Below are 27,613 nucleotides of genomic sequence, written 5' to 3'. Positions count from 1 at the left end.
GGTTTTTAAAAATTATTTTCCTGAAACGCCCACTCAGAGAAGTAAATTACCTCAGAGACATACCGGGAGGTGAAAACATGCTATATTCACCAATTGGCTGAAACGTGTTTTCCCTGCTTCATTTTGCAAGTACAACACTACCCAGAATGCAAAGTTATTTTCTGGTTCTTTGAAGAGCCATGATTTCTAACATAAGGCCATATGCTGCTCAAAACTGCTGGAGAGGTTGAGTGCTGCTCCAAGGACTCTTCAAAGCAAGCACAGTGCAACGTGCGTGTGGAAAACTAGGAGGAAGTCAGGAAAGAAGCGCAATGAGATCTTAGCCAGTTCCCAGAGGACTGACTCCCAGCTAGAGACGGACATCGCTAAACAGAGTCAGATGTGGGGGAGTCAGCAATTCTGGTGAGTGTATGCAGAAAAGCCAGAGGCTGTATCCCTGTGGCTTCATCTGATTGGGAGATGGATGATCTAGTTGGAAGCTCATGGACCAATTAAGCACCATTTGAGTGATATATTTGTAAGCCTTGGAAACACGTGGACTCTTTGACATGAGTTTATTGATTTTTTTGTTCTGATTTAATATTGTTTTATGTACCATTCTTTCACATATTGTTTTTGCCAATGAAAAATTGACTCCTATAATGAAGTTTAATATCCTCAGTATCATTTAACTGGTTTTCGGATAATGTATTTTTTTTTTTATTAAAGCAGCTCATTTACCAGCTAGTATGATGATTTGTAATAGGTGCTGTTATTTTCAGGAATCATGACCTACCAAGCATCATGATAGATGCCTTCCAAGCATCATCACCAACTTTCTTTATAACCCTGCAAGACAGTATTATTACTGCATTGAAATGAATGGAGAAATTGAGGGTCAGAGAGTCTAAATAATTCACTCAGGGTAGAAAAGACCAGAAGTACTAGTAGAACCCAGTCAGTTCAAACCGAGGTCACTGACATTCTCAAATGAAAAATTAGATCTTTGTATTTTTGGCATTCCTTTTGCTCTGTTTTCAATATGTCTGAAATATTTCTCCCTCAGTTTAGTGATTTTTTAAAAAAAATTGCCGTATAGAATCAGTCTTTTCTTAGTGCTTTTTATCTTCCCTGTATATACCAAATGACAAATAAAACTGGGGCTAGGGGGCAGTGTGGATTGTGAACAGGATCCTTTCTCAAGATACTGTATAATGATAAAAGATTGAGGAGTAAATCAGGTGGAAATCTGCCAGGAAGACCTAAAAGATGAATAATGGGAAATAATTAAGGCCAGAGGACCCAGGATGGGATCCAAGTTGTGTGTAAATCCAAGACAGGGTTATATGACAGCAAATGTGAACCAGGACTGTTGACCAAAACAGTCTTGTTTATACTGGTACAAGTGCATATTAAAATATATGATTGTTTTAGATTTAGATTTTTTAGACTTAGATTCAGCACATCAGAAGCAAGGTAGATGAAGGCGTGAAGTACCTGCTACATCTGTGCTGCACTGTGCTAAGTCGCTTCCGTCATGTCACTTCACCCTTTGCGGCCCTATAAACCATAGCCTGCCAGGCTCCTCTGTCCATGGAATTCTCCACACAAGAATACTGGAGTGGATTGCCATTTCCTACTCCACCCGGTACATCTGGGAAACAGCAAATGGCCTAGTGTTCTTGGTATAGAGTTCACCAACAGAATAGGCTGTGAAGGAGAATGTCAGTCCATCCTCCAGTTGTCATATGTGTGTTAGTTGTCCATTGCTTCTGTAATAAATTGCCACAAGCTTAGTGGCTTACATGTATTTTTTTCACATTTATTTTTAAATTGTGTATTTAATTTTGGCTCTGCTGGGTCTTCGTTGCTATGCACACACTTTCTCTAGTTATGGCGAGTGGGGGCTACTCTTTGTTTTGGTATTCATGCTTCTCGTGGTGGTGGCTTTTCTTGTTGAGGGTGCACAGGCCTCAGTGGTTGAGGTGCACAGGCTTAGTTGCTCCATGGTATGTGGAATCTTTCCAGACAACGTATCGAACCCTTGTCTCCTGCATTGGCAGGCAGATTCTTAACCACTGGTCCACAAGGGAAGTTCAAGGCTTAAATTTATTATCTCACAGTTATGTAGGTCAGAAGCCCAGGCTGGCCCAACTGGTTTCTCTGCTCCTGTTTTCACAAGACCAGAACTAAGGGAGATTCTGGGAATAATCTGCTATCAAATCCTTCAAGTTGTTGGCCAAATTCAGCTCTGTGCAGTTGTAAGACAGAGGTGCCTGTTTCCAACATAGCTGTCAGCTAGGGATCCTCAGCTTCGAGAGGCCACATGAATTCCTTGGCTCATTGTCCTCTTTCTCTATCTTCAGAGCCAACAATGGCAGATCAAGTCCTTCCATGCTTTGAATCTCTCTAATTTCCACTTCTACCTCGTCTCTCCTGCATTATTCTACTGTATCTCTTGACTGACTCTCTGTCTTCCTCTTCTGCTTTTAATACCTCACAGGATTACATTGGGCCCAAATGGATAATCCAGGGTAATCTCCCTATTTTAAGATCAACTGGCTAGTAACCAGTTCCATCTGCAAAGGCCCTTTACAGCAGTGCCTGAATTAGTGTTTGATAGGGTAGTCAGGGGTTGTTAACCTAAATTTGGCCTATCACATTGTGTTAATATAGTTATATGCATTTCCTATTTCTGGGTGAGTATTTGCCAATGCCACATGTTGGTCTCCATCCCTGATACTGATAACCTATAAATATTTTAGGGAAATTTTATCTCTCTTTCTCTTGCAGGCTGCTGACTATCTGAGACCTGTTTTCCGATCTCTGGCCTCTCTCCAGAGGTTTACCAGAAATCTTTCTCTGATCCCCCTTATTTCCTTGCTATACGCCCATCATCTCCTCCTTCATTATTGACTGAACAAGCAGAGCGATTTTTGTTCCTTTGTGTTCTGAAAAGCTTTCAGTCAATTCCCTTGAGCCTTGGATACTCCATCAAGCTCTAATGACCCTAGAAAATCTTATGACAGAGAATCCCATTTTCTTGTCTTTCATAATCTTTAGAAACCCCTCGGAAACAATTTCTAAGCATTTTTTTTCTTACCAATATACATAATCACTTAATTTTTTGAACAACTAAGAAGGGAAAAATTTAGCTAACTAAATTACTAATAGACCTTTGTTTATAATCTCAACTACTCCACGGCCTATGGACCTATAATTGACATAACCAAGGTTTAGGGCAATCATTCCTACAATTTATCGTGCATTCAGGCCTTGCTAAAAATGCAGATTGCTGGGCCCCCACCAAAAGTTCAGTAACTAGAAGTTGGATCACAGGAAACCTGCCTTTAACTCAGATCCCGGGAAAGAGTTAAGAGACAAGCTCAAGTTCACACAGCTGCCTAGGGGCAACAGGATTTCAGCTGAAGTCCAGGGTGAAGATCATGTGTCTTCCCTTTCACAGAATGAATGGAAATGTGTAGGCTGATAAGGACTAAGGCTTCTCTAAGAAGTCCTTGAAAGTGAGTCTTCCACTGTTCTATTGCTGGGCACTCATCAGGGGCACACTGCTTCTCCACACTCCTAGACGTCCAGACCATTCTCACATGATCCTGATGCTGACGCCCAGCACTCTTTCTGCTCTACCTTCCCCACCCTATACCACTACTGGTCTTCAGTCCCCATCGCTGATACCCTGGGAGTACCCACAGCGTGTTGCAGGAGATCTTTTATTTCTATATCCCAATTAGTGAATGAGATTGAGCCCCTCGTGTAATTCAGGAGAGCAGAAGTGAACATTTATTAAGAGAAAAGGGAAGAGTATGAACATTTATTAAGTGCTATAAGTGTCTAGCTCTTGTTGATTTGGTACAGCTTGTGGAAAAAGTTAGATGCTTTGCAAAAGATAACTTACTTAATCATTAAATACCTTGAAGTATTATTATTCTTATTTTACACTCAGACAGGTAACAAAACTCACAATTGTCCTGCAGTCAATTAGAGAGAAATCTTACTCCAAAGTGTATCATCTTTCTTTCACCTTTATAAATCCCAACAGTATTTACATAAATGTTTTACAGTCATACCTAAGAGGTTGAAATTATCCACTGCAATTCACATCTCTTTGGCCACCATATGCCTCTAAATATTAATTATGAATGTTTTCTGTTACAGTCTTCATTTCACAATAGTCAAAATAAATAAAATATGTTTCCCATTGCAACTCTCCATGGGGGCTTCCCCACTCATTTCCCTCTCTCCCAAGCATTTGAAAGAGGCATATGTGCATCTATAAACAGATTCCTTCTACTTAGGCTTCCTTTTCATATCTTCTTACTGATGGAGCCATTCAGACTTCAGCCAGAGTATTAGCTCCTCTGGCCTGTTCCAGCTTTCTGGCTGGTTGCAAATCTGTACCTCCCCCAGGACATCCCTGGCATTTCCAGGGCACTGCTACCTCTTGCCATGATAACTCCGTGAGGGTCCTCTGTAGCCTCCTGAGGGGTCCTCGTGACAGACACACCTTAGAAAGTTCCATCTTGGGTTGACTGCCATTTGATTTTTGTCAAGATGAGGCTGGGATACCTGATACTTGAGGGAGAATCAAATGATTATCTGTTCTTCTACTGTCTCCATTGGCAAATCAGGTGAGATGTCAAGAAAGCAGGGACCCTGGGCCATAGTAATTTCACAGTTTAGAGAGAAGTGTCTTTCACTGAGCCACATTTCAACTCATGGCCCTGGTGTTAGTGGTGAGGGAATGTTGGAAATAGCCATGGGAGAACCATTCTTGCTTATGACTCCCTTTTGATACGGAATACCTTCCATATGATGGTCCATGTAATAAATTCCTCCCAGGAATAATTTTGTCTGTCTTGAAGAATGATAGTTTTATTTGTCATAAAAGAAAGCCTGTGCCATCCATCATGTTTCTTTTTTTGCCATAGCTACTAGTAAACCAGCTCAAGAGTTAAATTTAGTATTCATTTACCTTGATCATCTCATTCCCAGTTTCTGAAGAAAAGAAACTGTCTTCTCTTTTCTTCGCTATGATTCTGAGCTTTGAAAACATTCAGAATTTAGAGAAGGGTCCATGGTTTCTTTCTGCTTGAATATAAATACTTTGGGGAAGTTCTCATGAATAGCTGCTGGGATTAAGAAAACTAAATCTAGTGGTATTTTAGTCCTCCTCTCTTATAGGTTCTTACTAATTGAGAAGAATATCAGAACCAGTTACACGGTCAATGTTATTATACAGAGCCCTAGTAAATTAATAGGAAAATGCATCTATATAAAAAGTCAAAACCCTCCATCACAGTTTATCCACATGTGACATTCAGGACCCTCCTGTGGATGGATGTTGATCTGGCAAACAGACTGGTACCCAACCACATGGACAATCATGGTCTGATTCACATCTCATTGATAGCCAGTGAGAGGAGGCCAAAGGTAGCCTACCTATTGGACTGACTCTGGAAGAGAGCTCTAAACTGTGGCCCAATAACTTTCCCTAACTTGTTGAGGTCAGGCCAGTTGTGAAGAAGAGAGAGAGAGACCACTTATGACTTGTGATCTTTACCAAGGACCACTGCACTCCCTGGGGCTGGTGCACACACAGGGTGTTCAGCTGAGGGGACTTAGGGCAGGGCTGAAATCCTGTCCACTCTGCTGCTTTTTATAATTCACTCTTCTCAATGGAATGTCTTGCATTTAGTCCACCTAGCAGGAGCATCATTTTCTAAATCACACAAAAGCTCTATATAACCTGCAGGGTCACTTCTTTTGCGTTCCAGGTGGTGCAGTGGTTAAGAATCTGCCTCCAATGCAGGAGACATGAGTTCAATCTCTGGGTCAGGAAGATCCCCTGGAGTAGGAAATGGCAATCCAGGTGGCTCAGATGGTAAAAAGAATCTGCCTGTAATGCTGGAAACCCGGGTTTGATCCCTGGGTTGGAAAGATCCCCTGGAGAAGGGAATGGCTATCCACACCAGTATTCTTGGGGCTTCCCAGGTTTCTCAGACAGTAAGGAATCTGCCTGCAATGAAGGTTCTGCCTGCAGAATCTTCCTGAAGACTGGGTTTGATTCCTGATTCAGGAAGATCCCCTGGAGGAGGGAAAGGTTATCCACTCCAGTATTCTTGCCTGGAGAATTCCAAAGGAGACTGGCAAGCTACAGTTCATGGGGTTTCAAAGAGCCAGACATGACTGAGCAACTTAACACTTTAACTTTCTTTTACTGCGGTCTCATAGAAATCACTTCTCTGATGAGGAAGAGAAAGTGTGGAGGTTGGGGGAGGGGGGAGAGCATGGAATAAGCAACTATTAAGTGATGGTCCAGTGTTTTTCTTTCTTGGGATGTGGAGAAGATATACCCACTCCACCTCTGTGAATTTATGAGGGGCTGAGGTGATAAATACTGTCTTTCCTAGTGGCTCAGACAGGAAAGAATCTTCCTGCAGTGCAGGAGACCCAGGTTTGATCCCTGGATTGGGAAGACCTCCTGGAGAAGGAAATGGCTACCCACTCCAGTGTTCTTGCCGAGAGAATTCCACAGACAGAGGAGCCTAGTGGGCTGTAGTCCATGGTGTCCCAAAGAGTCGGACACGACAGAGCAACTAACACTTTCACTTTTTTTTTTCACTTTTATAATTGTATATGACAGAGAGGGATAGGATGTTAGAAGAGAGAATGGCGTTCTTAAAGAAAAAGGAGCATTGAAGTGCCACACACCCAACAAGTGCTAACTTAGTGCTGCTGTGTGCCAGGCTCAGTGGCAGGCATGGGAGATACTGTGGTGAGTGACACAGAGTCTGTCAGGACACCTAGGTTCTGGCTTCCATGAACCTCTGGATTCTCTCTTAGGCAAACTGCTTTCTCCTCTGTGTCATAAACCTCTATGGTATTAGTGTGGTTCATGTTCTCCTACTTCCAACATCCTTACTGCATATTTAGGCCTCTGGAGAACTTTCTGAGAGCTGTTCCTTCAGAGTTCTTGGCTGGAGAATATGTACCCCAAGAGCTCCTTTCTGGTTTCTCCTTCAAACCTCCCATGCTCCTTTGTGTTCATATCAACACCATTACTCTCATTGAGTGGCTTCATAATCGGCCCCAAAAAGTCTATCAGCAGGTAGCTCCAATGAATTCAGGAATACCCACTTTAGCAGACTTAGATGAGTAATCAGAACAGCTGGGTGACTTCCCTGGTGGTCCAGTGGTTAAGACTGTGCTTCCACTGCAGGGGATATGGGTTCGATCCCTGGTCAGGGAACTAGATCCCACAGGCTATGAAGCCAAAAAGTTAAAATATAAATAAATAAATAAGCATGTGCCATGTGCTCAGTCGTGTCTCACTTTTTGCAATCCCACCAAATGCAGCCTGCCAGACTCCTGTGGGATTCTCCAGGCAGGAATACTGTAGTGGGTTGCCATTTCCTACTCCAGGGAATCTTCCTGATCCGGGGATCGAACCCACACCTCCTGTGTCTCTTGCATTGCAGGCGAATTCTTTACCCACTGAGCCATCAGCCAAGACATTTTAAAAGAAGTACCATTTAAAAAAAAAAAAAAAAAAACCGCCAGAACACAGGATGTTAAGTTAGGACAGAAAAGACAAGACACTGGTGAAAAGAGCAGGCCTGACCGTGGGCAGAATCACTCATAGAAGACAGGGAAGGTGTTTCTGCTTCAGAATGAGGGAAATGGAGATAGAATTTTTCACATGATCAGTTTACTTTTGAGAATAAGCACTAGCTCCCTTGTAGAGAGGAGCAAGCCCCATTTGAAACAGGGAGATTTGATCAGGAGCTATTTCAGCAATCAGGAAGAATGTGCTGAAGACCTGGGTTAAGGAGGTGACTGACAGGATGAAGAGAGGGGATGGATTCAAAATAGATTTGGGAGCTCAAATGTACAAGACTTGGAGACTGATTAAATACAAGAAGGGAGAGAAAAGTCAGGGGAAAGTGCTCCCAGGTTTCTGGTTTGGGTAGTGGAGTGATATCTGTGCCCTGTAACAAGCCAAGGCTGACGCCTTAATCCTGGCTGGGGGTGGAATCTGGAAAAAATGATGAGTGGGGCTGGAGCAATTGAAGGACAGAGACCTGGGTAGACCACTAGGCTCCCCTGTTTTAGTACGGCTGCATGTCACCACTTCATTGAACTCAGGAATGTATACACCATTGCTGCTGCTGCTGCTGCTACTAAGTCACTTCAGTCGTGTCTGACTCTGTGCGACCCCATAGACGGCAGCCCACCAGGCTCCCCTGTCCCTGGGATTCTCCAGGCAAGAACGCTGGAGTGGGTTGCCATTTCCTTCTCCAGTGCATGGAAGTGAAAAGTGAAAGTGAAGTTGCTCAGTCATGTCTGACTCTTAGTGACCCCATGGACTGCAGCCTACCAGGCTCCTCCGTCCATGGGATTTTTCCAGGCAAGAGTACTGGACATAAATTAATTTTGTCATGAAAATCTAAAGTGAACTGTGGCACTGATGCCCACCAGCTTCAGACTAGACTTAAAGTAACCACCTGTCTTCACCCTCTAGAAATGTCCCAAGAGAACACCTTCACAAACGGGAGACGTCAAAGTGAGACCATGAACAAGTCTTGAAACTACCCAAATCCAGTAACCTGTTGTCCTGGAACCTCTAAGAAATTGACATGCTCCATAAAAAGGCATGTGGTTCAGGTTGACTTTAATGGAATTCCCTTGCAAACCACAGATTCTAAATGATCCCCTAGTAGGTATAACATTTATAGGAGACATGTTAGTTTACTCTGAATACTCCACCGATTTCTGACCATAGCAGAGCTCAGAATAATATCATCTTTTACTAGAATGCCAGTGCTACATGTTGATTTCTGTAAGCCAAAGAGAATAGGTGTTGGTAATAAAAGAATAATGTTTTCAGATAAGAAGAAAGATGTTTAATTCATTCCATGCTAATAAATACCAAACACAATCTCCTAAGAAAAACCACACACAATCTCCTTATACTATTTGGTTTGTTTTTCTCTAATCCAAGGCAAGGCATTTTCTCTGGGGGAAGAAAGAATACTTTTTCCAGGTCTGGTGATTAAACAATTTAGTAGTCGCTTCACGTTCAGCTTACAAAAAGGGGATTTGCATATGAACTTGCTTCGGCAAGAAAACACATCTGAGCGTGTTTCATGGGAACTATCTCTAACCATGGCTCCATCTTTTCTTTTCTTCATCCCTATAGGTCACTGGATTGAAACTATCTCAGGACCTCGATGATCTTGCCATTCTCTACCTGGCCACAGTTCAAGCCATTGCTGTAAGACACTTGAATGCTATTTTTAAAGAGATTTAGGTCTATTGATAAAGTTGAGACCACATATCCCCCAGGATACATCATATGCTGTTGTGACAGAGATTTTAGGGAGCTTGACAAAAATAGATGCTTGTCTGGAGGGAAATTCTGAAGATCTTTACCTGCTTTACTAATAGCTTCACATAGCTGGGAACTAAAAGGAGTTAAAATCTTAGAACATCTTACCTACCATTTATCTAGTTTGTCTCCTAAGTTCAATTAAATAGAAGCAAGCAAGCAGATGCCATGTTCTTGTGCATTAAGAAGAATGTCCAGATTTATAAAATACGTGATATTGTTCACTTTGCAAAAGCATCCAGTCTGGGGTTCCTTTAAATAGTCAGCTTCCTTGGAACATGAAAATGTTTGTTTTTATAATTAGTTGCTTAAATGAAAGCGTTGGATGGTTAGGCAGAGAGAAAGGGGAGAATTCAGTGTTATGAACTCCTAAACTGAAGATCAATCAGAAGTGAAAACAAGTTTTTAGAAGCTCAAGCATCACTGTCTAAGGACTCATTCTCTAGAGGTGATCTGTGAGTGAGCTACAGAAGAGCTCTAAACCCTGAAATAACATATGAAACATTGCATGTATGTGCATGTTAGAAAGTGCATTTGAAGGGAATGAGTCATGGCCTTCAGGATCTCAGAGCTGGTAGGAGCTCCAAAATAACAATAATCCACTGAGGCTTAGTTGCTCTGCTCTGGAAAGGGAGTTGGGGACTAAGGAAAGGAAAATCAGTTTCACTGAATTCTGAGTCATAATTTATTTTTCAGAAATGTACCTACTTAAGCAAAGTACTTTTGTTTATTCATGCTATATAGATATAGCTATATGCTATTCAATTAGTCTGTTCTCCACATACCACTTTCATATCCTCATTAGTTTAAAGAATAGAATTACATACATATTTTCTATATATCCATATCATCAACTAAAGTACTTTCCTTATGTTTAAGTTTACCCAGGTACCACATACATACAAAAAAGGGCAGAGTTGGCCAACACAATTAAATAATGCTTTTTAGTTTAAAAACAAGTTTATCTATAAACAACTATTGAAGCAACTGTCTTATTGATTTAAGAGCTTGTCCAGTTCAGTAATACCAGTCAGCCTGCTTTATTTATGGGAACTTGGTAAAAAAAAAAAAACAACAAAAAGGATAGTTCTGACATCTCTCAAAATGGCAAGAGTGACTAGTATGAAAAGATGAAAAAAACGGAGAAGAGAAAAAATATGCATCAGTAGTAAAGGTAGTTATTTAGTGATCTTGCTTCATAGTAAAGATGATAACAATAAATGATATAGTTTTGAGATATTATGTACCAGGTAGTCGGCTAAATATTTTACGTACATTATATGACTTTACCTTATGAGGGAGGAATTATAATCCCCATTCCAAAGGTTAGAATCTAAGCCTAAGTGAGGTTAATTAACTTGCTCAGTCTCATACAGCTAGTAAGTGGCAGAACTGGGATTTGAACCCACAGCTTTCTAAAATAAAACTGAGTCCACAGTGTATTGAGGAGCTTTTATTTTCTGATGTTAATGTGTGGAAAGTCTTAGAGTGGAATGAATCACAGGCATTAAAATGAATAATCCTGGAAAATATCAGAGCTGCATGAGGTTCATCCTTCTGAGTCCCTGCTAACAGGGAGACATGAAGAAGGAGACCACCCAGGATGAGCCAAGGGTCACCATCATCTGATGATCATCGCTGTTCCCTCTCACTGATGCCCACTGCCTGTGCCAGGCACCAAACAGGGTACCTTACTCACTGTGAGTAACCCTGTAAGTAGGTGGGCTTGTCTCATTTTACAGATACGGAACACTGCTTGCCAAGGTCAAACAGTTAGTGCATGGCAGAGTCAGAATCTGAACCTCTGTCCTTCTGCTCACTGGCTTTTGTTCTTGCATGTTACCATTCTACATTGCTCTTGGATCAGCTTGTAAAAGCCACGTGATTGAAATAAGCCTTCAAGCATTCCTGAGAACAGTTTTGATTCGACACATCTTAGAAAACATCATTAATCTGGCCAGGATTGTCTCACAGAGTCCCCTTCCTGGTAAGAACACTGTAGCAGAAATCCAAGAATATATAATGCGTCCAGGGGTAGAGAAAGGCTGGGGCGGGGGAAGCCAACTACATTTTCCGAACGCCACACACTTGGCAAATCACTTTTGTATGTAATAGTTGTACATGTATTAAAAGCTATCATATTTATTCTCTCCATTGTTTTAATGACCTTTATAGCACCACGAAGGAAAGGCAATTGAAGACAGATTTTTCAATAAGGCTATGTTGTGCAGTCCATTGAACTGTGAGGAGTTCAGTCTGTTTTGCAAAAGTATCTGGGTGTTCTGATCTTTTAGTTCATTTGTGCATTTTAATGTGCATTTTAATGAGCATTCTTATACCAGAGATTTTCCCATGATGTTCAAAAAATGTGTTCACTGACTATGAATATTGCCCTTACACCTATTGATTATAAAGTTAGTTAAGCACATTCCTCTCCATAGCAATATCTATGGTTGACATTTTCTACGAACAGAATGAAATTAAAGAGATATTGTAGTGAAGTTAATTTGAGACTATGCAAAACCCTTCATGATGTGAAATTCTCTCCTGACCAAGCTTAATTGAAAGACCTGTCAAACACCCAGTTTATACATAGCCTGTTCATCCATAGTTTTCTTTGCAGAATAGACCCTTTAAAAGTACTATTTGCATTTGAAGTCTCTCTATTTGCATTTGGTTCTGTACATTCCCAGTGGAACAGCCTGATTTTAATTTAAATTTCTCTGTGAAAACATTTTTTCCAGAAAGGTGAGCACAAAATCATTTTAGCACAAAGCCCTTTGGTGGGGCGTTTAAGGAGGGTGGAGTGTTTCACAGAGTGGCGTCTAAGTCGCCAAAAGGGAAGGCCCTGTAACTAACCAGCAGCCTGAGTGGGAATTTCCTGCTGACAATGCCACACGGAGGATAGACAGGCCATCCCAGCCCCTCTGGAGGGAGCGCCTCTTGTTCTGATCACTTCTTGCCTTTTCCCAGAGAATGTGCTTTGTGTTACTCTCCTCTCAGGCCTGCTAATCACATGAGCCCCCAGGTTTCTGGTTTTAGAAATATCAGAAATAGCCATTTTGCACGGCATCTCCATGCATGTTAGGAGGCAGCTTCCCCTCCCCTGAGGCAGACAGCATGGCTTAAAGCAAATTATGGAAATCCTAAATGGGGATAATAATATGCAGCTTTTGATTTTTTTTCATAAAATTAGAAATGATGTTAAAGAGCATAGCAGAGCGCTTAGCCTCTAGCTAATAACCAGAATGGCTCTCATTTCTAAATGCCTTCCGTGTACTAGACACTCTTCTGTGAGCTTTACATACTCTGTCTATAGCAGCAACTTTGCAAGGTAGATATGTCAAGTCTAAGACCACATTTTAAATTTTTTGTTGCATGTTAACATTTTAGACAGTCCATGGAGGTACAAGTGAAAAATATAATGTTTTATTCCCATTTTTAAAATGAGAATTGAGTCATGGAAAGGTTAGGTGTGGGTTTGATTCTAAAAGTAGATAAAATGCCTGAATGCCTTCCCAGGTTTTTTTTTTTTTAATTCAAAAGCCACACTCTTATTTCCTAGGTGCAGATTCACGCTCCCATAGTAGACTAGGGTTACCTGGAATTCACAGACACCAAATGATCCATGGCAGATGTAAGGGCATTTGTAGGGCTCCTAAAATTAGTTATAATACTATTTTATATATGACTTTTTTCTGGGGAGGTCAGTAGGCTTTATCATATTCTCAAGAGGGTTCATGACCGCCCCCAAAAGCTTAAGAAAGAACATCTGGGGGTAATCAGGCATATTCAATAAGCAGGATCTGGTCTTATAGGGTACAACATGTTTTAATCTTTTTTTTTTTAACACTCTACATCTGTGGATGATCTTTGGAGGCCCAAGTTTTACCTAATCCATATTCTTACTAGACTCACTAATAGCTTCCACAAACCTGAAGACCTGTGGGCTGGAAATGCTTGGTTCTGCTCCTGAACTGCCCCACTATTGCAGGAAGGACCCCCTTCCAGGACTCAAAAAGGGGTCTAACATTCGGAAATGAATTGTCCAAGGAGACACACGTGCTGACAAAGCAAGAGACTTTGTTGGGAAGGGCCACCCAGGCGGAGAGCAGCAGAATAGGGAACCCAGGAGAACTGCTCAGCCATGTGGCTCACAGTTTTAGGTTTTATGGTGGTGGGATTAGTTTCCCGGTTGTCTCTGGCCAGTTATTCTGGCCAGGGTCCTTCCTGGTGGTACAAGCATTACTCAGCCAAGATGAATGTCAACAAGAAGGATTCTGGGAAGTAGTAGGACATATGGTGTCTCCTTTTGACCTTTCCTGAACTCTTCCGGTTGGTGGTGGCTTGTTAGTTCCAGGTTCCTTGCTAGGACCTCCTGTTGTAAAATAATTCACACAAATAGTTACTGTGGTGCCTGGCCAGGGTGGCTGGTTTCAATCAGTGTGTTTCCCCTAAGACCATCCCTCATCATTTACTCCATAGCAGTCAGGGTTTTCTGCATCCTGATGATTTCCTAAACCCTCCTCCTTTCCTTTGGTGAAGCTCAGATACTGCATGCCCTCAAGCTGAGCTGTTGTCTCCTCTTCTGTGCACTTGAATGCCATCTGACCAGAACCACTGTCCACCTTCACTGAACCTGTGAAGCCCACACCCCACCTTCTTGGTGTTTGTACCATCTCTTACCTCCCAGATCCTTAACCTCCCTTTCTCCTTTGACCTTTTCCTTCCCCTTGACCTTCTCTTCCATCTGCTTCAGCCACTTCCTGTGTCCACACCTGGGACTTGGTCACTCCCCTTGAACATCTCAAGGGCTATCATGCCATCAAAATACCTTCTCCCTCATTTCTTCCCAGAGCCACTTTCTCTAACATCACCATGCAGCTGCCTCCTAAAGTCATATCACAGTTCATCTTTTTGTTTTTAATCCTCTCTCAAATAAATGATGATTTGGAGACTTCCAGTTTTTTAACTTTCAAGGAAATTATGATTTTTAGCTACTCTAATACCCTAGCTAAAACTCGTGACTTATATATTAAGATTCACCTTGATCCTATGGTAGTATCTTCTTGTCAAGCATCAGTTTTTACTGAGTTTGATAAACTGAGCAAGACAAGGATGAAGATAACACATTTTTGAAAGATAGGAAGACACAAGGGCGGAAATGAAAATACGGTGAAACTTGAGCCAAATAGGGCATATGGTTTCTGCATCATCTCAGATCACCAAGGACTGATGAGGAATGGATTCTGGCATTGGAAACCTTCTCATTAGAACCACTACCTGGTTTCAGGTGATAACAAGGGTCCTTTTAGCCCTCTGCTAGCCTGAAGTCTTGTGGCTCACCTTCTTTGTACAATGAGAGCCCTCTTTCCATGACTGGTTTCAAATCAGAAAAGGAGTACATCAAGGCTGTGTATTATCACCCTACTTATTTAACTTATATGCAGAGTACATCATGAGAAATGCTGGGCTTTATGAAGCACAAATTGCAATCAAGATTGCTGGGAGAAATATCAATAACCTCAGATATGCAGATGACACCACCCTTATGGCAGAAAGTGAAGAAGAACTAAAGAGCCTCTTGATGAAGGTGAAAGAGGAGAGTGAAAAGGTTGGCTTAAAGCTCAACATTCAGAAAACTAAGATCATAGCATCTGGTCCCATCACTTCATGGCAAATAGATGGGGAAACAGTGGAAACAGTGGCTGACTTTATTTTTCTGGGCTCTAAAATCACTGCAGATGGTGATTGCAGGCGTGAAATTAAAAGACACTTAGTCCTTGGAAGCACAGTTATGACCAACCTAGACAGCATATTAAAAAGCAGAAACATTACTTTGTCAACAAAGGTCCATCTAGTCAAGGCTATGGTTTTTCCAGTGGTCATGTATGGATGTGAGAGTTGGACTATAAAGAAATCTGAGTGCAGAAGAATTGATGCTTTTGAACTGTGGTATTGGAGAAGACTCTTGAGAGTCCCTTGGACTGCAAGGAGATCCAACCAGTCCATCCTAAAGGAGATCAGTCCTGGGTGTTCATTGGAAGGACTGATGCTGAAGCTGAAACTCCAGTACTTTGGCCACCTGATGCGAAGAACTGACTCATTGGAAAAGACCCTGATGCTGGGAAAATTGAAGGTGGGAGGAGAAGGGGATGACAGAGGATGAGATGGTTGGATGGCATCACCGACTCGATGGACATGGGTTTGGGTGGACTCCAGGAGTTGGTGATGGACAGGGAGGCCTGGCATGCTGTGGTTCATGGGGTCGCAAAGAGTCGGACACAGCTGAGCAACTGAACTAAACTGAACTTCCATGTTTCAGCTGCTGGGTTTGTTGGCCGCATTTCCAAGGAACAAACTTCTTTAGTTCCTCTTTAGGAAAGGAAAACTAACTCAGGGATCTCCAGCAGAGATCTTTCAAAGCAGAGTTTTTCGCAGCAGAGTTGCCAGTCACTCCATTCCCCATAACTCATAGAGCAAAGATCCCCAGCCTGCCAGGTCGCACACCAGGAGGTGAGAAGCAGATGAGCTAGTGAAGTTTCATCTGTATTTACAGTTGCTCCCCATCGCTCATATTACCAACTGAGCTCTCTTTCCTGTCAGATCAGCCACAGCATTAGATTCCTATAGGATCACGAATCCTGCTGTGAACTGCACATGTGAGGGATCTAGGTTGCGCACTCCTTATTATGAGAATCATCCAGAAACCATCAACCCCATGCCAGTCCGTGGAAAAATTGTCTTCCACAAAACCAGCCCCTGGTGCCAAAAAGTTTATCATAGAGGATCTGGGCCATAACGGATACTCATCAAATATGTGTATTTGAATGAACTGTGTTAACACTGTCAACTTGTTTTGTCAATGTTGTGTAACTATTGATAGAAGCAAATCGTATAATAATTCATAAGGTTGTGGAATCAGGCAGACCCAGGTTGGAATTCCCACTCTGTAACTTAATAATATGACGTTATCATGAGCAGTGTAATCTCCTTGAGTCCTGACTTTCTAAGAGAGCATATATATATATATATATGTCAAGCTCCGAGTGCATTGTCTACTGCTGGGTAAACACTTAGTAAATGTTCTATGTCATTTCCCTTCGCCACCATGCTGATGCTTTCTTCTGTTTTTCCCTTTAAGTTTGGAACGCGCCTCATTATAGAAGCCATGGAGTCAGCAGGGCACTCGATCAGCACCCTTTTCCTGTGTGGTGGCCTCAGCAAGAATCCCCTTTTTGTGCAAATGCATGCAGACATCACTGGTAAGTCTGAGGAGGAGGAGAAGAGGTCATCCTAGACTTGACAGCACATGAATGTGGCCAAGATCTAGACAGGGTAGAAAAAAGGAGGATATAGGTGGGGTGTCATATTATTTGGAGCATTTATGTTAAAATTATTTTTTTTTTCTTAAGTTAACTGTTGTTGTCATACGAGGGAAAGTGACTTCTCTGTGTATCCAACTACTGGATGATGGTAAGAAATAAGAGAAGATAGCAAGGGCCAGATCTTAATTTTCAAATATTTACTTAACAGTCTTGAGTACCTCTTCTGATACCCTACTTTGGGTAGTATTGACGATACAGAGATGAAAACATGATTCTTGCCCCCAGAGAGTTCAGGGTCTATGGAAGAAGGCAGACAGCAAACAGACATGTCAGATCTAGTGTAGCAAGAGCTTTGAGTGAGAAAAGTACAGGGTGTTATGGAAACAGCATGACCTTGCCCTGGTTTGGATCTGTAACAGTGCAGGGCAAGTGACTGGAGGAAGTGATAAGCAAACTGTCTTGAAGAAAAATTGCAGAGCCTGACTATGGTGGGAGCTGTGGGTGTCTGGCTGCTGGTGGGAATGTGAGCCCTGATTCAAATCTCAAGATCCTGTGATTCCTTCTCAGCTCACCAGAACCAGAGATCATGACACAGATGGAGAGAATCCTGGGTAATGGGTTGATCCCTCTGTGATCTGAGCAGACAAAAGCAAGCAAGCTTCCTAGTGCAGACTCCTGAGCCGCATGGACGGGGCCTCATGAATAGGAGGCCTGCTTGAGTCCCAGTGGCTGACCTGGGCCTGTCTCTCTGGACCTGCTGCCCTCGTGCCTATTGCTCCCTTCTCTCCCACTGTCTCCAGAGAACTGATGTTCCCACTCCCCACCACCACATGGAGGCCAGGCACCACAGCGGGGCAAGTGGAGGAAAGTGGGAAAGGATTGGACCCTGCTTACAGCCCCAACTCCAGTCTCATCTGATTCTCCTCCACTGGCCTCCATTCATCATGATCTCTTGCTGCCCCCTGTCCCCTGCATGCCTTACCTCTGATGAATGGGGGGGTCCAGTTTTCTACTGGACGCTCCCTTCCCCGCTCCAGGCCATGCAGATCCACACAGGTGAGAGCTTTCCCACATGTGATGGGCAACGTCACCCCCTGCATGGTGTGAGATCAAACCCTGTTGCTGAACCCCATCTTAGAGGTAGGGAAATGGAAGCATAGGCCAGTGAACAGGAGCAAAAGCACACAGTCTAAGGGTAAATATGTAAAAATAAGTGTAGAATTGACTACACTCAAATGCACTCCTACTCTGTGTCAATGTAAATCACTTTATTTACATTTAATCCGCACACACCACCGAAAGGTGGAAATCGGTGCCCCTGCCTTACAGACAGGGAAACTAAGGGTCAGGGAGGTGACTCATATTGACTGTCCAAGGTCAGACACCTGGTAGGTGCTGGACTAGGATGGTACCAGGTGTGTCCAGACCTGATGTCTCCTACACTATGCTGCTGACCCAGGTTTCTTAACTTTTCTGCCCAGTTTATAACCATTTAATGATGAATCCCCCTTTCCTAAAGTGTCCAAAACCTATGGAAATGGGCCTTTTCTACCTTTGGAGGCAGAAAAGAAGACATAAAAAGGAGCCCAGATTAGCTTATAATTTTCCCAAAGAGAAAAGCCATAAATATGGTTTATCTCAGAGTCAGCTAGCTTGTTCAAATACAATTCATACTTCAGATCTGATCTGTGAGTGACTTTCCAACGTCCAGCCTCCAAAGAGCCATCAAGACTTCCTACCTGGATCCAGGAAGAGAGATGGACTCAACCCTGGCTGACACATCACCCAAGGGAATAGGAAACAATGGTCCGAGAGCAGGGCAGCAGGCCCTGACTCTACACTGCAGCTCCAGGCTTTAGGAAAGTGAGTTCTCCTCCAGGCCTCACACCCCTGAGCTGACTCAGAAGCAAGGGGTGCAGTGGCTTCATAGAAAGTTCTACTTTGGAAACTGTTCTCCTTTAGGCTGTCAAATGAAAAGGCTGTTAATCATTATTTGGATTCCAATTCAAACTGGACCCTTTGTCTCTGACTGTGGACCAGTTACAGTTTTGAACAAAGGGATCTTTTCTTTGGCCTGAAATGCCTCTGCCTGGGGAAGCCTGTGATTGACAAGTGATGGCAAAGTGCATCTGCCTTGAAATGCTTTGGGTTTTGCTAGACTCATTAATGCATCAGATAAAATAGTTCACATTCCAGGCAAAGCTGCCTTCTTCCTCTCCTTCACCCAACACTCTGCAAAAAGAACACATTTGCATTTGTTTCTTAAAAGATGGGTACACAAGCTGTGGGTGTATAGGTTGAGTGTTCGGTGCCTTTAAAATTGTTAATTGCTCTAGTTTTCCTGCAAACAAAGTTATAGAAAAAACCGTAGAGCTAATACATGATTCTCAGGAATACATGTGAAAACATAATGGAATTTAGCAGATTCATTGTAGATAGTATGGAATAATGGAGCAGAGGACTAGCTCTGTGACTTTAGGCAAATTGCTTTACCACTCAGCCTCATTCCCCCCTTCTGAAAGGTACAAATAATATTATTTCCCTCATAGAGAGCATGCCGAGGAATAAATACTCGTGAGTTTGTGTGCACCAGTCTCTATGCTTAGCTTAAGATAAGTGTTCAATGAATGTTAGTTCACGTCTTCCCTTTAGGCAGCCCCACGCCAAAAAGGAGGAGGTGCACTTGAGAAAAAAAGAAGTTAAATATTTTGTAAGCAAGTCTTTGCCATTTGGGGAACAGTCTGCTCCTGCTCTGTACAAGCAGGGAGAGCAGGATATTGCCAACTTGAGAAATGTCCTCTACGTGAGGAAGAAGAATCTCGTTGTACCCTAGGCATATAGTTAACTGTGGTTTCAAGAAATACTTGGTATGTACTGAGTAATTATAGGTTTCTCTCACTGACTCGGGACTAAATGTTCCTCCTAAATTTTGTTTTGAAAAATTCTGGCCATTTCAGTAGGGGTTTCCCTCTGCCTGTCTTATTCATTATTCAGTCATTTACTCTTTCATGTATTCATTCTCCGAGTTTGGCACGGGCACGTTAAGAAGAACAATCCTGTCCTGCCAAGAGGGTCATTACAAACAGAAAAAGTGCTGTTGTGCTCCGACCACTCTCCAGAGAGGATCGGGAGACCCAGAGGACGCTGGTGTCAGCATGAGTCAGATCCGAGCAGAGAACAGATGACACACTCACTTTGGATTAACTGGAGAAAAGTCCAGTAAAGGGTCTGTTTACAGCGGCATGGGTAGGGTTGAGGGAAACCCCGGCCAGCAGGCAGTACCGTGAGTGTACTCAGTCTGACTACCCCGAGGCTTCCAGGGGCCGGGGCGGGAGGTAACCCACCTGAGGCTGAGGGGATGCGTGAAGAGGGGCCGCCTGATTGCAGATGAGCTCAGTCAAGGATGCGATCAGAGGGCAGGGGGCCTACAGATGTGGTCCATACAGGTCAGTGTCCCAGGACCCAGATAAGATAAACATGAAGAATTTCGGATTCTCCAGGCAAGAATATACTGGAGTGGGTTGCCATGCCCTTCTCCAGGGGATCTTCCAAACCCAGGATCAAACCCTCATCTCTTATGTCTCCTGCATTGGCGGGCAGGTTCTTTGCCACTAGTGCCACCCAGGAAGCCCAGATAAGTGCTTTCTCTAAGCCACAAACTCTTTTTTTTAAGTGTCTTATTTACAATATCACTTTTTTAAAGTATAGAAGTTAGGTCAATTTTTTATGAGAATGCTCTGAAACAGTATTAAATATGCTCAAATAAGCTTGTAAATTCTCACAACTCTGTGAGATCAGTGGAATTTTAACCTCATTTTGCGGCTGGGAAAACAGGCACAGAGAGGTTAAATAACTCACCTAGGGTCACACAGCTGAGACAGGGAGGAAGCCAAAATTCAAACCCTGGCAGCCTGGCTCCAGAGTACTCTGGGCTAAAACTGGAGAGCTGATCAGGGATCCACCCAGCTCCCCCTGGAGTCCCATTCCCAGGACAGGGGCCATGAGCCATTCTTCTTTGCTCAGACCAGTGAGGCTTTAACAGGGAAAGGAAGGCTGAGAGGCAAGCAGCATGTGGGATGATGTCATGGGATAAGCCCAAAGCCCGTGGGGTGGTCAAGATCGCATTCCCGTCCCCACGATCCCCAGACTCTGCAAAGGCTTGCCCTGCTCTCTCCTGAGGTGGCCCACACAGCCCTCCCACGTGGCCTGGCGTCTCTCCTACCTTCTGGACGACTGATGGACATCTACCCCATTCTTTTCTCCACTGGTCCACTTTCTAGCCCAGGTGAAGTGCATCTAGAAGGCCTTCGCCCCTCATTGAGATTCTTCCTAACACCACCATTCTGAAGGGATTACCATAGGTCAGGGGTTGTATTGAGCCCTGCCCTTACCCTTTCCCATTACATTCCAGCAAACCTGTTATTATCCCTATTTTACACAGAGGGAAACTGAGGCTAAAAGTGTCTAAGTGACTTGCTGAAGGACACAGGGCTAGTGGAACCAGGTTGAGCTCTTCCCAGAGACCACACCCCACCTTGTCAGTAAAGTCTCCAGCACTGCCCCTGTGGATGGGGCTGGTATTCCTAAGTCCCCTGGGATATGTGTGAGAATTCTGTCCCCTGTTCCCTTCATCAAGAGTAGCTGGGGAAGGGGCCCCAACCTTGGAATGGAATGATGAGTTAGGAGATGGTGGGAGGGCAGAGGAGGCTATGTCCAGGAAGTCTTACCCAGAAAAGACAGGAAGAAAAATCCAGACTTTGGAAAAACAATATTTTGAGTAGAGGAAGATCCTTACAGGTCTGGCCACAGAGCTTACCTCTGTGGAGTTTGCTGCCATCTCCTGATTAGCAAAAATACTTATATTTTATGTATGTTTTATTTCATATGCACATGTATAAAATACTAAGAATTCTAAATTATTCCTATTCATCTTAAGTCTACTTTGAGCTAGGAGTGTTCCTCCCTGCCTGGTGGACCCCTACTCATCCTTCGTATTCTTATTGAATCCTGAGCTCCACCACTCTGACCCCCTTCCCCATATCAAAAATGTATTTGTTCATCATATAAGCACTTGCATGTGCTCAATACCAGTCTCAATTCCAGGGATCCAGCAGTGGACAAAATAAAGACCCTGCCCTCGTGGAGCTTGTGTTCTAGCAGACAAGACAGTAAACCAGAGAAGTAATATACAGTGTTGGAGGGTATTGAGGAAGTCGAGGGGGATAAGGGATGTTGTGGGTAAGTTGTCATTTTACTTTGGATGGTCAGGAAAGCCACAATGGGAAGACATGTTTGCACAGACTTGCAGGAAGGAGTTGCCCTGGGGACATTCTGAAGGAAGTGACCCAGACAGGAGAACAGCACAGGCAGTGGCCTGAAGCTGATTCAGAAAAGAGCAAGGTGACCGGATCATGTGGCCTGGAGCAGAGGAGGAGCCAGTCAGGGTAGGAGAAGTGGCCCTGGTCTTGGAGTGCCTTGTCAGCCTTGGTAAGGGCTTTCACTTACACTCTGAGAGATGTAGGAGGCCCCGCCAAGGTTCATCACACCGTCTGTCACGCTTCCCTTCTCTTAGCGCATCTCAGTTACAGACCCAACCCCGTGTGAAGCCTCTATCTCTTTCTCATCCATCTCCCCTTTGAGACCTGAGTAGCAGAGAAGTCGGATTCATCTCTGTCTACCATGGGCTCAGTAGAGCACTTCAGAAAAGTTTGTAGAAAACTGCTTGAAATGGCAGGTAGCAGCTAGCAGAAACCTAGAAACACTAGGCAAAAAGGTCTCCTGAGTTAAGGGGTGTGTGTGTGTGTGTGTGTGTGTGTGTGCTGCCTTTATTTCAGGTGTTCGTGCTGCTGGGGCAGCTGACTGGCTCCCCTGGCCCTGCTCCCTAACCAAGGTGTGGCCTTGTTCTGCGCAGGCATGCCTGTGGTCCTGTCGCAAGAGGTGGAGTCTGTTCTTGTGGGCGCTGCTATTCTGGGGGCCTGTGCCTCGGGGGATTTCGCTTCTGTACAGGTATGTGAGGACCGAGGGGTGGGCCGTGGCCCCTCCCCTGTCTGGGGCTGTCCTTCCTCTTGACAGCAGCTCATGTCTTGCAAAACACACACAGGATATAATTAAGAAATGATAGGTTCCAGCCAGGGAAAGCACAAACACTTCTAGCCTCAGACATATTTATTGCAGTTTTCATTTGACTTGGCTTTCATTACTGTCAGTCGTTCTGTTCTTCTGTTGGTTTTCCTTTTTTTTTTTCCCCTCCTTTAAAATAACTCTTACATGATTTCATCTAAATTTCCCCATTTTTTTTTCTTTTAGCAAGTGAAACAGGTAAGATAGAAAACTTAAATTTTTCATGTGAATTTCTGATTTTTATCTACTTCCTTCATCTCCACCCACCGCTTTTTAAATACCTCCAAGGCCTCTTTCAACAAGAGACACAAATGAAAATGTTAGTAAAAGGGAATTAAAAGAAAAATAAGGAACAGAGATACGGGAAGAAGGAAACAACTTGATGGTGATGATGGAGCACACAATTTGACTCTGAGCTTCCTGGCAGCCAAGACAAAAAGACCACATGATAAGTTGCATAATTCTTATTTTCAAAAAGAGGAAGCATATTAGTCTCTTTGGGAGACAAAGCTTTTCCTACCACCAAATTGCAAAAGACATTTCACATGTGGGTTATATGGAGAGATTTTGAGTTGTAAAATAATAAGGTTAACAATAGGTTTACAAAAAGTTAGAGAAACAGTATGGATTAGGGCTCAGAGCACAAGCTCTAGAGTCAACCCTCACTTGACTTCTTACAAGTTCTGTGATCTGCTCTCCATTCTGTTTCTTTATCTATAATAATAATCAGAAGCACATTATGAGTTCTTTCTCTGAATCAGGAATGTACATTCAGTCCCACAACAGCTCTATTATCCCCCTTTTATAGTTGATGAGTCTGAGGCAAAAGAAGTTAAATAACTTGGCTTACGTGAAACAGCTAGTAAATGCCAAAACCAAGAAGTCTGACTCCGAAGTTGTAACTGAAAGTTGAATAAGTATTTGTTCAGCTGAGCATCAGAGAGCTTAAGTGACTTGCCCACTGTCTCAAGGTTAGGACTTGAAGCCAGGTTTTTCCGTTAGTAGCTCAATAATGACAGCTTTATTTATTGTAACCTTCTTTTGTACCAAGAACTATGCTAGGTGCTTTTCATATAATCTTCCTGGTACCTCTCACAACCCACATGGGCAACAGAGATTCAGAAAGATTAAAGAATTTAAGTGTACATATTGGAAATGGTCACATGCAAGAGTCTCATTCCAACATTTTTGCAAGTGTGATGCCGTGCACCCTGCCCAAGCCTATCAAGCTGATGCTTATGAAATATCTCTTACAAAGAATTGAACCCGTTCATGAATGCTTGTGGATTTTAACTGGAGTTTTTAAACAAAGATGGGAGAGTTGAATTTTCAACATTTTTCTGGATTTTCTGGTAAATGTCAGAAACGTCACATGGAGGTTTTTATTGTTGAAATGTCAGTGACTTATTTTAATGTGTTGATTGATGAAGATGTTCTCATAACTAGCTGCCTTGCCCTCCCTGGGATGAAGCATAATTGCTAGAACAAAGCAATAGAGATGCTTACTAAGGCCCTGCATAGGTTAAGTCATATTATGAACTGGAAGTTTCTATTCCCTTAAAATTCAAAGGTTGAATCCCTAATCCTGCAGCATGATGATATTTAGAGATGTGGCTGTAATTTGGATTACATGAGGTCACGAGAGTGGGACCCCTATGGTGAGATTAGTGCCCTTCTAAGAAGAGATATCTGACCTTGCTTTCTCTCTGCTATGTGAGGACACAGCCAAAAGGTAGCCATCTGCAAACCAGAACCAACCCTGCTGGCACCTTGATATTGGTGCCTTGAGAAAATAGATTTATGTTGTTTAAACACTCAATCTGGTATTTTGTGATGTCAGCCCAAGCAGATGAAGACACCTCATTTAATCTTGACAGTCTCCCCTACCTGCAGGGTAGGTCATTTCATTCCTATGTTATATATGAAGAAAACCAGGCTCAGAGATGTTTTAAGAAATTTGCTTAAGGCTACAGTTAATAAGGGACAGAAGTAAAATTGAAATCAAGGTCTCTCTGGATTTAATATAATTAATTTAATTATAATAATTTAATTTAATCTCTGATTTTCATTGTTTTTATTTTTTTCTTTTTTCTTGAAAAATATTTTTTGGTTTCTTAAATGTTCAAGAGTGAATTTTCTGAAAAGGAATGTCATTGGTCACAAAGGAGATTGTCTACAGCCAAAACAGAGTTGTGTGATATGATCTGACTGTTCCATCCAATTCTTCATACCATGACTTATGGCTCCTCATTGATATCTTAGTCATATTTGGAGTTTCTAACTCTGAGAAGATTCCACTCATATCTTCTCCTAGGTGAAAACTGAGCCTCATCCCACACTGACCTCTTCTTCACTACATAATATTCTCCCTTAATCTCTGGAACAGTATCTAAGATAAGGTAGATTGAATGTTGGAATCAGTGACTTGAGTAGCAACTAGAAGGCTTACCACATTTTAAAGACAAGGTCCCACCCCCTGTTCAACCCAGAGAATTAAGTGCCTCTTCTGATTATTTTTAGGAGACACTATAATCTAGTAAAGAAAGCCAGCAGGTGCAAGAGACCTGAATCTTACCTGTCATCACATATCAGAGAGAACCGATGTGGTCTTGACTTCTGTGTGTGATTGCTGTGCATCGTCAAACAGTGTCATTGACCTCTCCAGGTGCTTGCTTCATTTATTTCCTTTTTAAAAAATGTTTAATGAAGAATTGCCACACCTGTGGAACTGCTGAGATAGAGCCTTTGAAAGCTTCAGTGACCTCCTTGAAGTTCAGTTCAGTCACATCCAACTCTTTTGAGACCCCATGGACTGCTGCATGCCAGGCCTCCCTGTCCATCACCAACTCCAAGAGTTTACTCACGTTTATGTTCATTGAGTCAGTGATGCCATCCAACCATCTCATCCTCTGTCGTCCCCTTCTTCTCCTGCCTGCAATCTTTTCCAGCATCGGGGTCTTTTCATATGAGTCAGTTCTTCACATCCAGTGGCCAAAGTATTGGAGTTTCAGCTTCAGCATCAGTCCTTTCAATGAATATTCAGGACTGATTTCCTTTAGGATGGACTGGTTGGATCTCCTTGCAGTCAGAGGACTCTTAAGAGTCTTCTCGAACACAACAGATCAAAAGCATCACTTCTTTGGTGCTCATTTTTCTTTATAGTCCAACTCTCACATCCACACATGACTACTGGAAAAACCATAGCTTTGACTAGACGGACCTTTGTTGGCAAAGTAATGTATCTGCTTTTTAAGAGACCAGATGCCATGATCTTGGTTTTCTGAATGTTGAGTTTTAAGCCAACTTTTTCACTCTCTTCTTTCACTTTCATTAAGAGGCTCTGTAGTTCTTTGCTATAAGGATGGTGTCATCTGCATATCTGAGGTTATTGATCGTTCTCCCAGCAATCTTGATTCCATGAACCTCCATGAAGCCCAGGTATAATTATCAACATTGTTATAATGATTATGTTTGGAAATGTAAATGCATGTACACTTGGATTCATTCATCTCTCTCTAAAGAAGAGATGCAAACCTGTGTGCCCCAGGTCTGGGGACCAGCTCAGGACTCTGGCAAGTTGAGGTGAAACAGAATTAACTTCCTCCCTGTGATTCATATTCTTCAACCTGAACTTCAGACTTCAAACCTGAATTTCATAGATCCTAACTTGATCTTCAGGATGCCTGCTACCCCTTCCTTTAAGAAAGCTGAGCAAAACTTGCCAGCAACTCAGTGATTCCCGTGGGCCATAGGTTTTGTCTTCTCATAGGCTACACATATGGTAGTTGGATAAAGAATTTCACTTCTTATCTAGATGGGCTGACTTTGATATACTCAGCCAGTGGCATCTCCTTCAGATGAAGGAAAGGATAAGAAGACTCCAAAAGACCCAGGCTACACGTAGGAAGAGGCCTACGTGCCTGGGGAGATAGGATTTCCCAAATTCTTAGGCCATGAATGGATGATGTCAGCCAGGGATAGAGCACCATGCCTTCCTTTGCTGGTACAAACAGATCAGAAGAACTTAGAGTTGTGGATTTTACTTATAGCTATTGCACACTTCTATATATTTCAATTCTGGGGAAAGTGTATCAGCTGGAGGGAAAGGGGTAGTGGATAGAATTTTCTGATGGGTTATTAATAAGAGAGATTACTCAAATTACAAGGTCCATTGCTATTCAGATTTTACAGCCCACTGATAGTTCCTGCTTCCACCCCTTGTTTATTTATCCATTCATATTCTCATCCTCAGAGTCTCCCTCTCTTCCCCTGCCCTTTTCTGCCCTCCCTTTAGACAGCTAAAGTCTTCCTCAGTTCAGTTCAGTCACTCAGTCGTGTCCAACTCTTTGTGACCCTATGGACTGCAGCATGCCAGGCCTCCCTGTCCATCACCAACTCCTGGAGCTTGTTCAGACTCATGTTCATCGAGTCAGTGATGCCATCCAACCATCTCATCCTCTGTTGTCCCCTTCTCCTCCTGCCTTCAATCTTTCCCAGCATCAGGGTCTTTTCCAATGAGTCAGTTCTTCGCATCAGGTGGCCAAAGTATTGGAGTTTCAGCTTCAGCATCAGTCCTTGCAATGAACATTCAGGGTTGATTTCCTTTAGGGTTGACTGGTTTGATCTCCTTACAGTCCAAGGGACTCTCAAGAGTCTTCTCCAACACCACAGTTTGGAAGCATCAATTCTTCAGTAGAGTCTTCCTACTATTCCCTTTTCAAATTAGGATCTCACAAAGGGTATTGATATAGCTATCCAGCCACATTAAACAATAGAA

At 42.8% G+C, this 27,613-nt stretch overlaps 1 protein-coding gene across 9 annotated transcripts in view; it reads left to right on the top strand.

The window, feature by feature from the left end:
* The window catches only part of FGGY (FGGY carbohydrate kinase domain containing), a 475,197-nt gene that overhangs the window by 362,539 nt on the left and 85,045 nt on the right, over positions 1–27,613 (top strand). For 8 of the 9 annotated variants that reach the window (XM_061121747.1, XM_061121749.1, XM_061121748.1 and 5 more), the window contains 3 exons: positions 9,200–9,274; positions 16,533–16,653; positions 22,628–22,722. In XM_061121747.1, coding sequence (XP_060977730.1) covers positions 9,200–9,274; positions 16,533–16,653; positions 22,628–22,722 — 291 coding nt within the window. The remainder of the gene's footprint in view (positions 1–9,199; positions 9,275–16,532; positions 16,654–22,627; positions 22,723–27,613) is intronic. The other variant, XM_061121753.1, reaches the window with a different exon arrangement.

The sequence above is a fragment of the Dama dama genome, chromosome 20 (genome assembly GCF_033118175.1).
Source record: "Dama dama isolate Ldn47 chromosome 20, ASM3311817v1, whole genome shotgun sequence".
NCBI lineage: Eukaryota > Metazoa > Chordata > Mammalia > Artiodactyla > Cervidae > Dama > Dama dama.
Note: the sequence above shows the minus strand (reverse complement) of the source record. Positions and strands in the feature narration are given on the sequence as shown.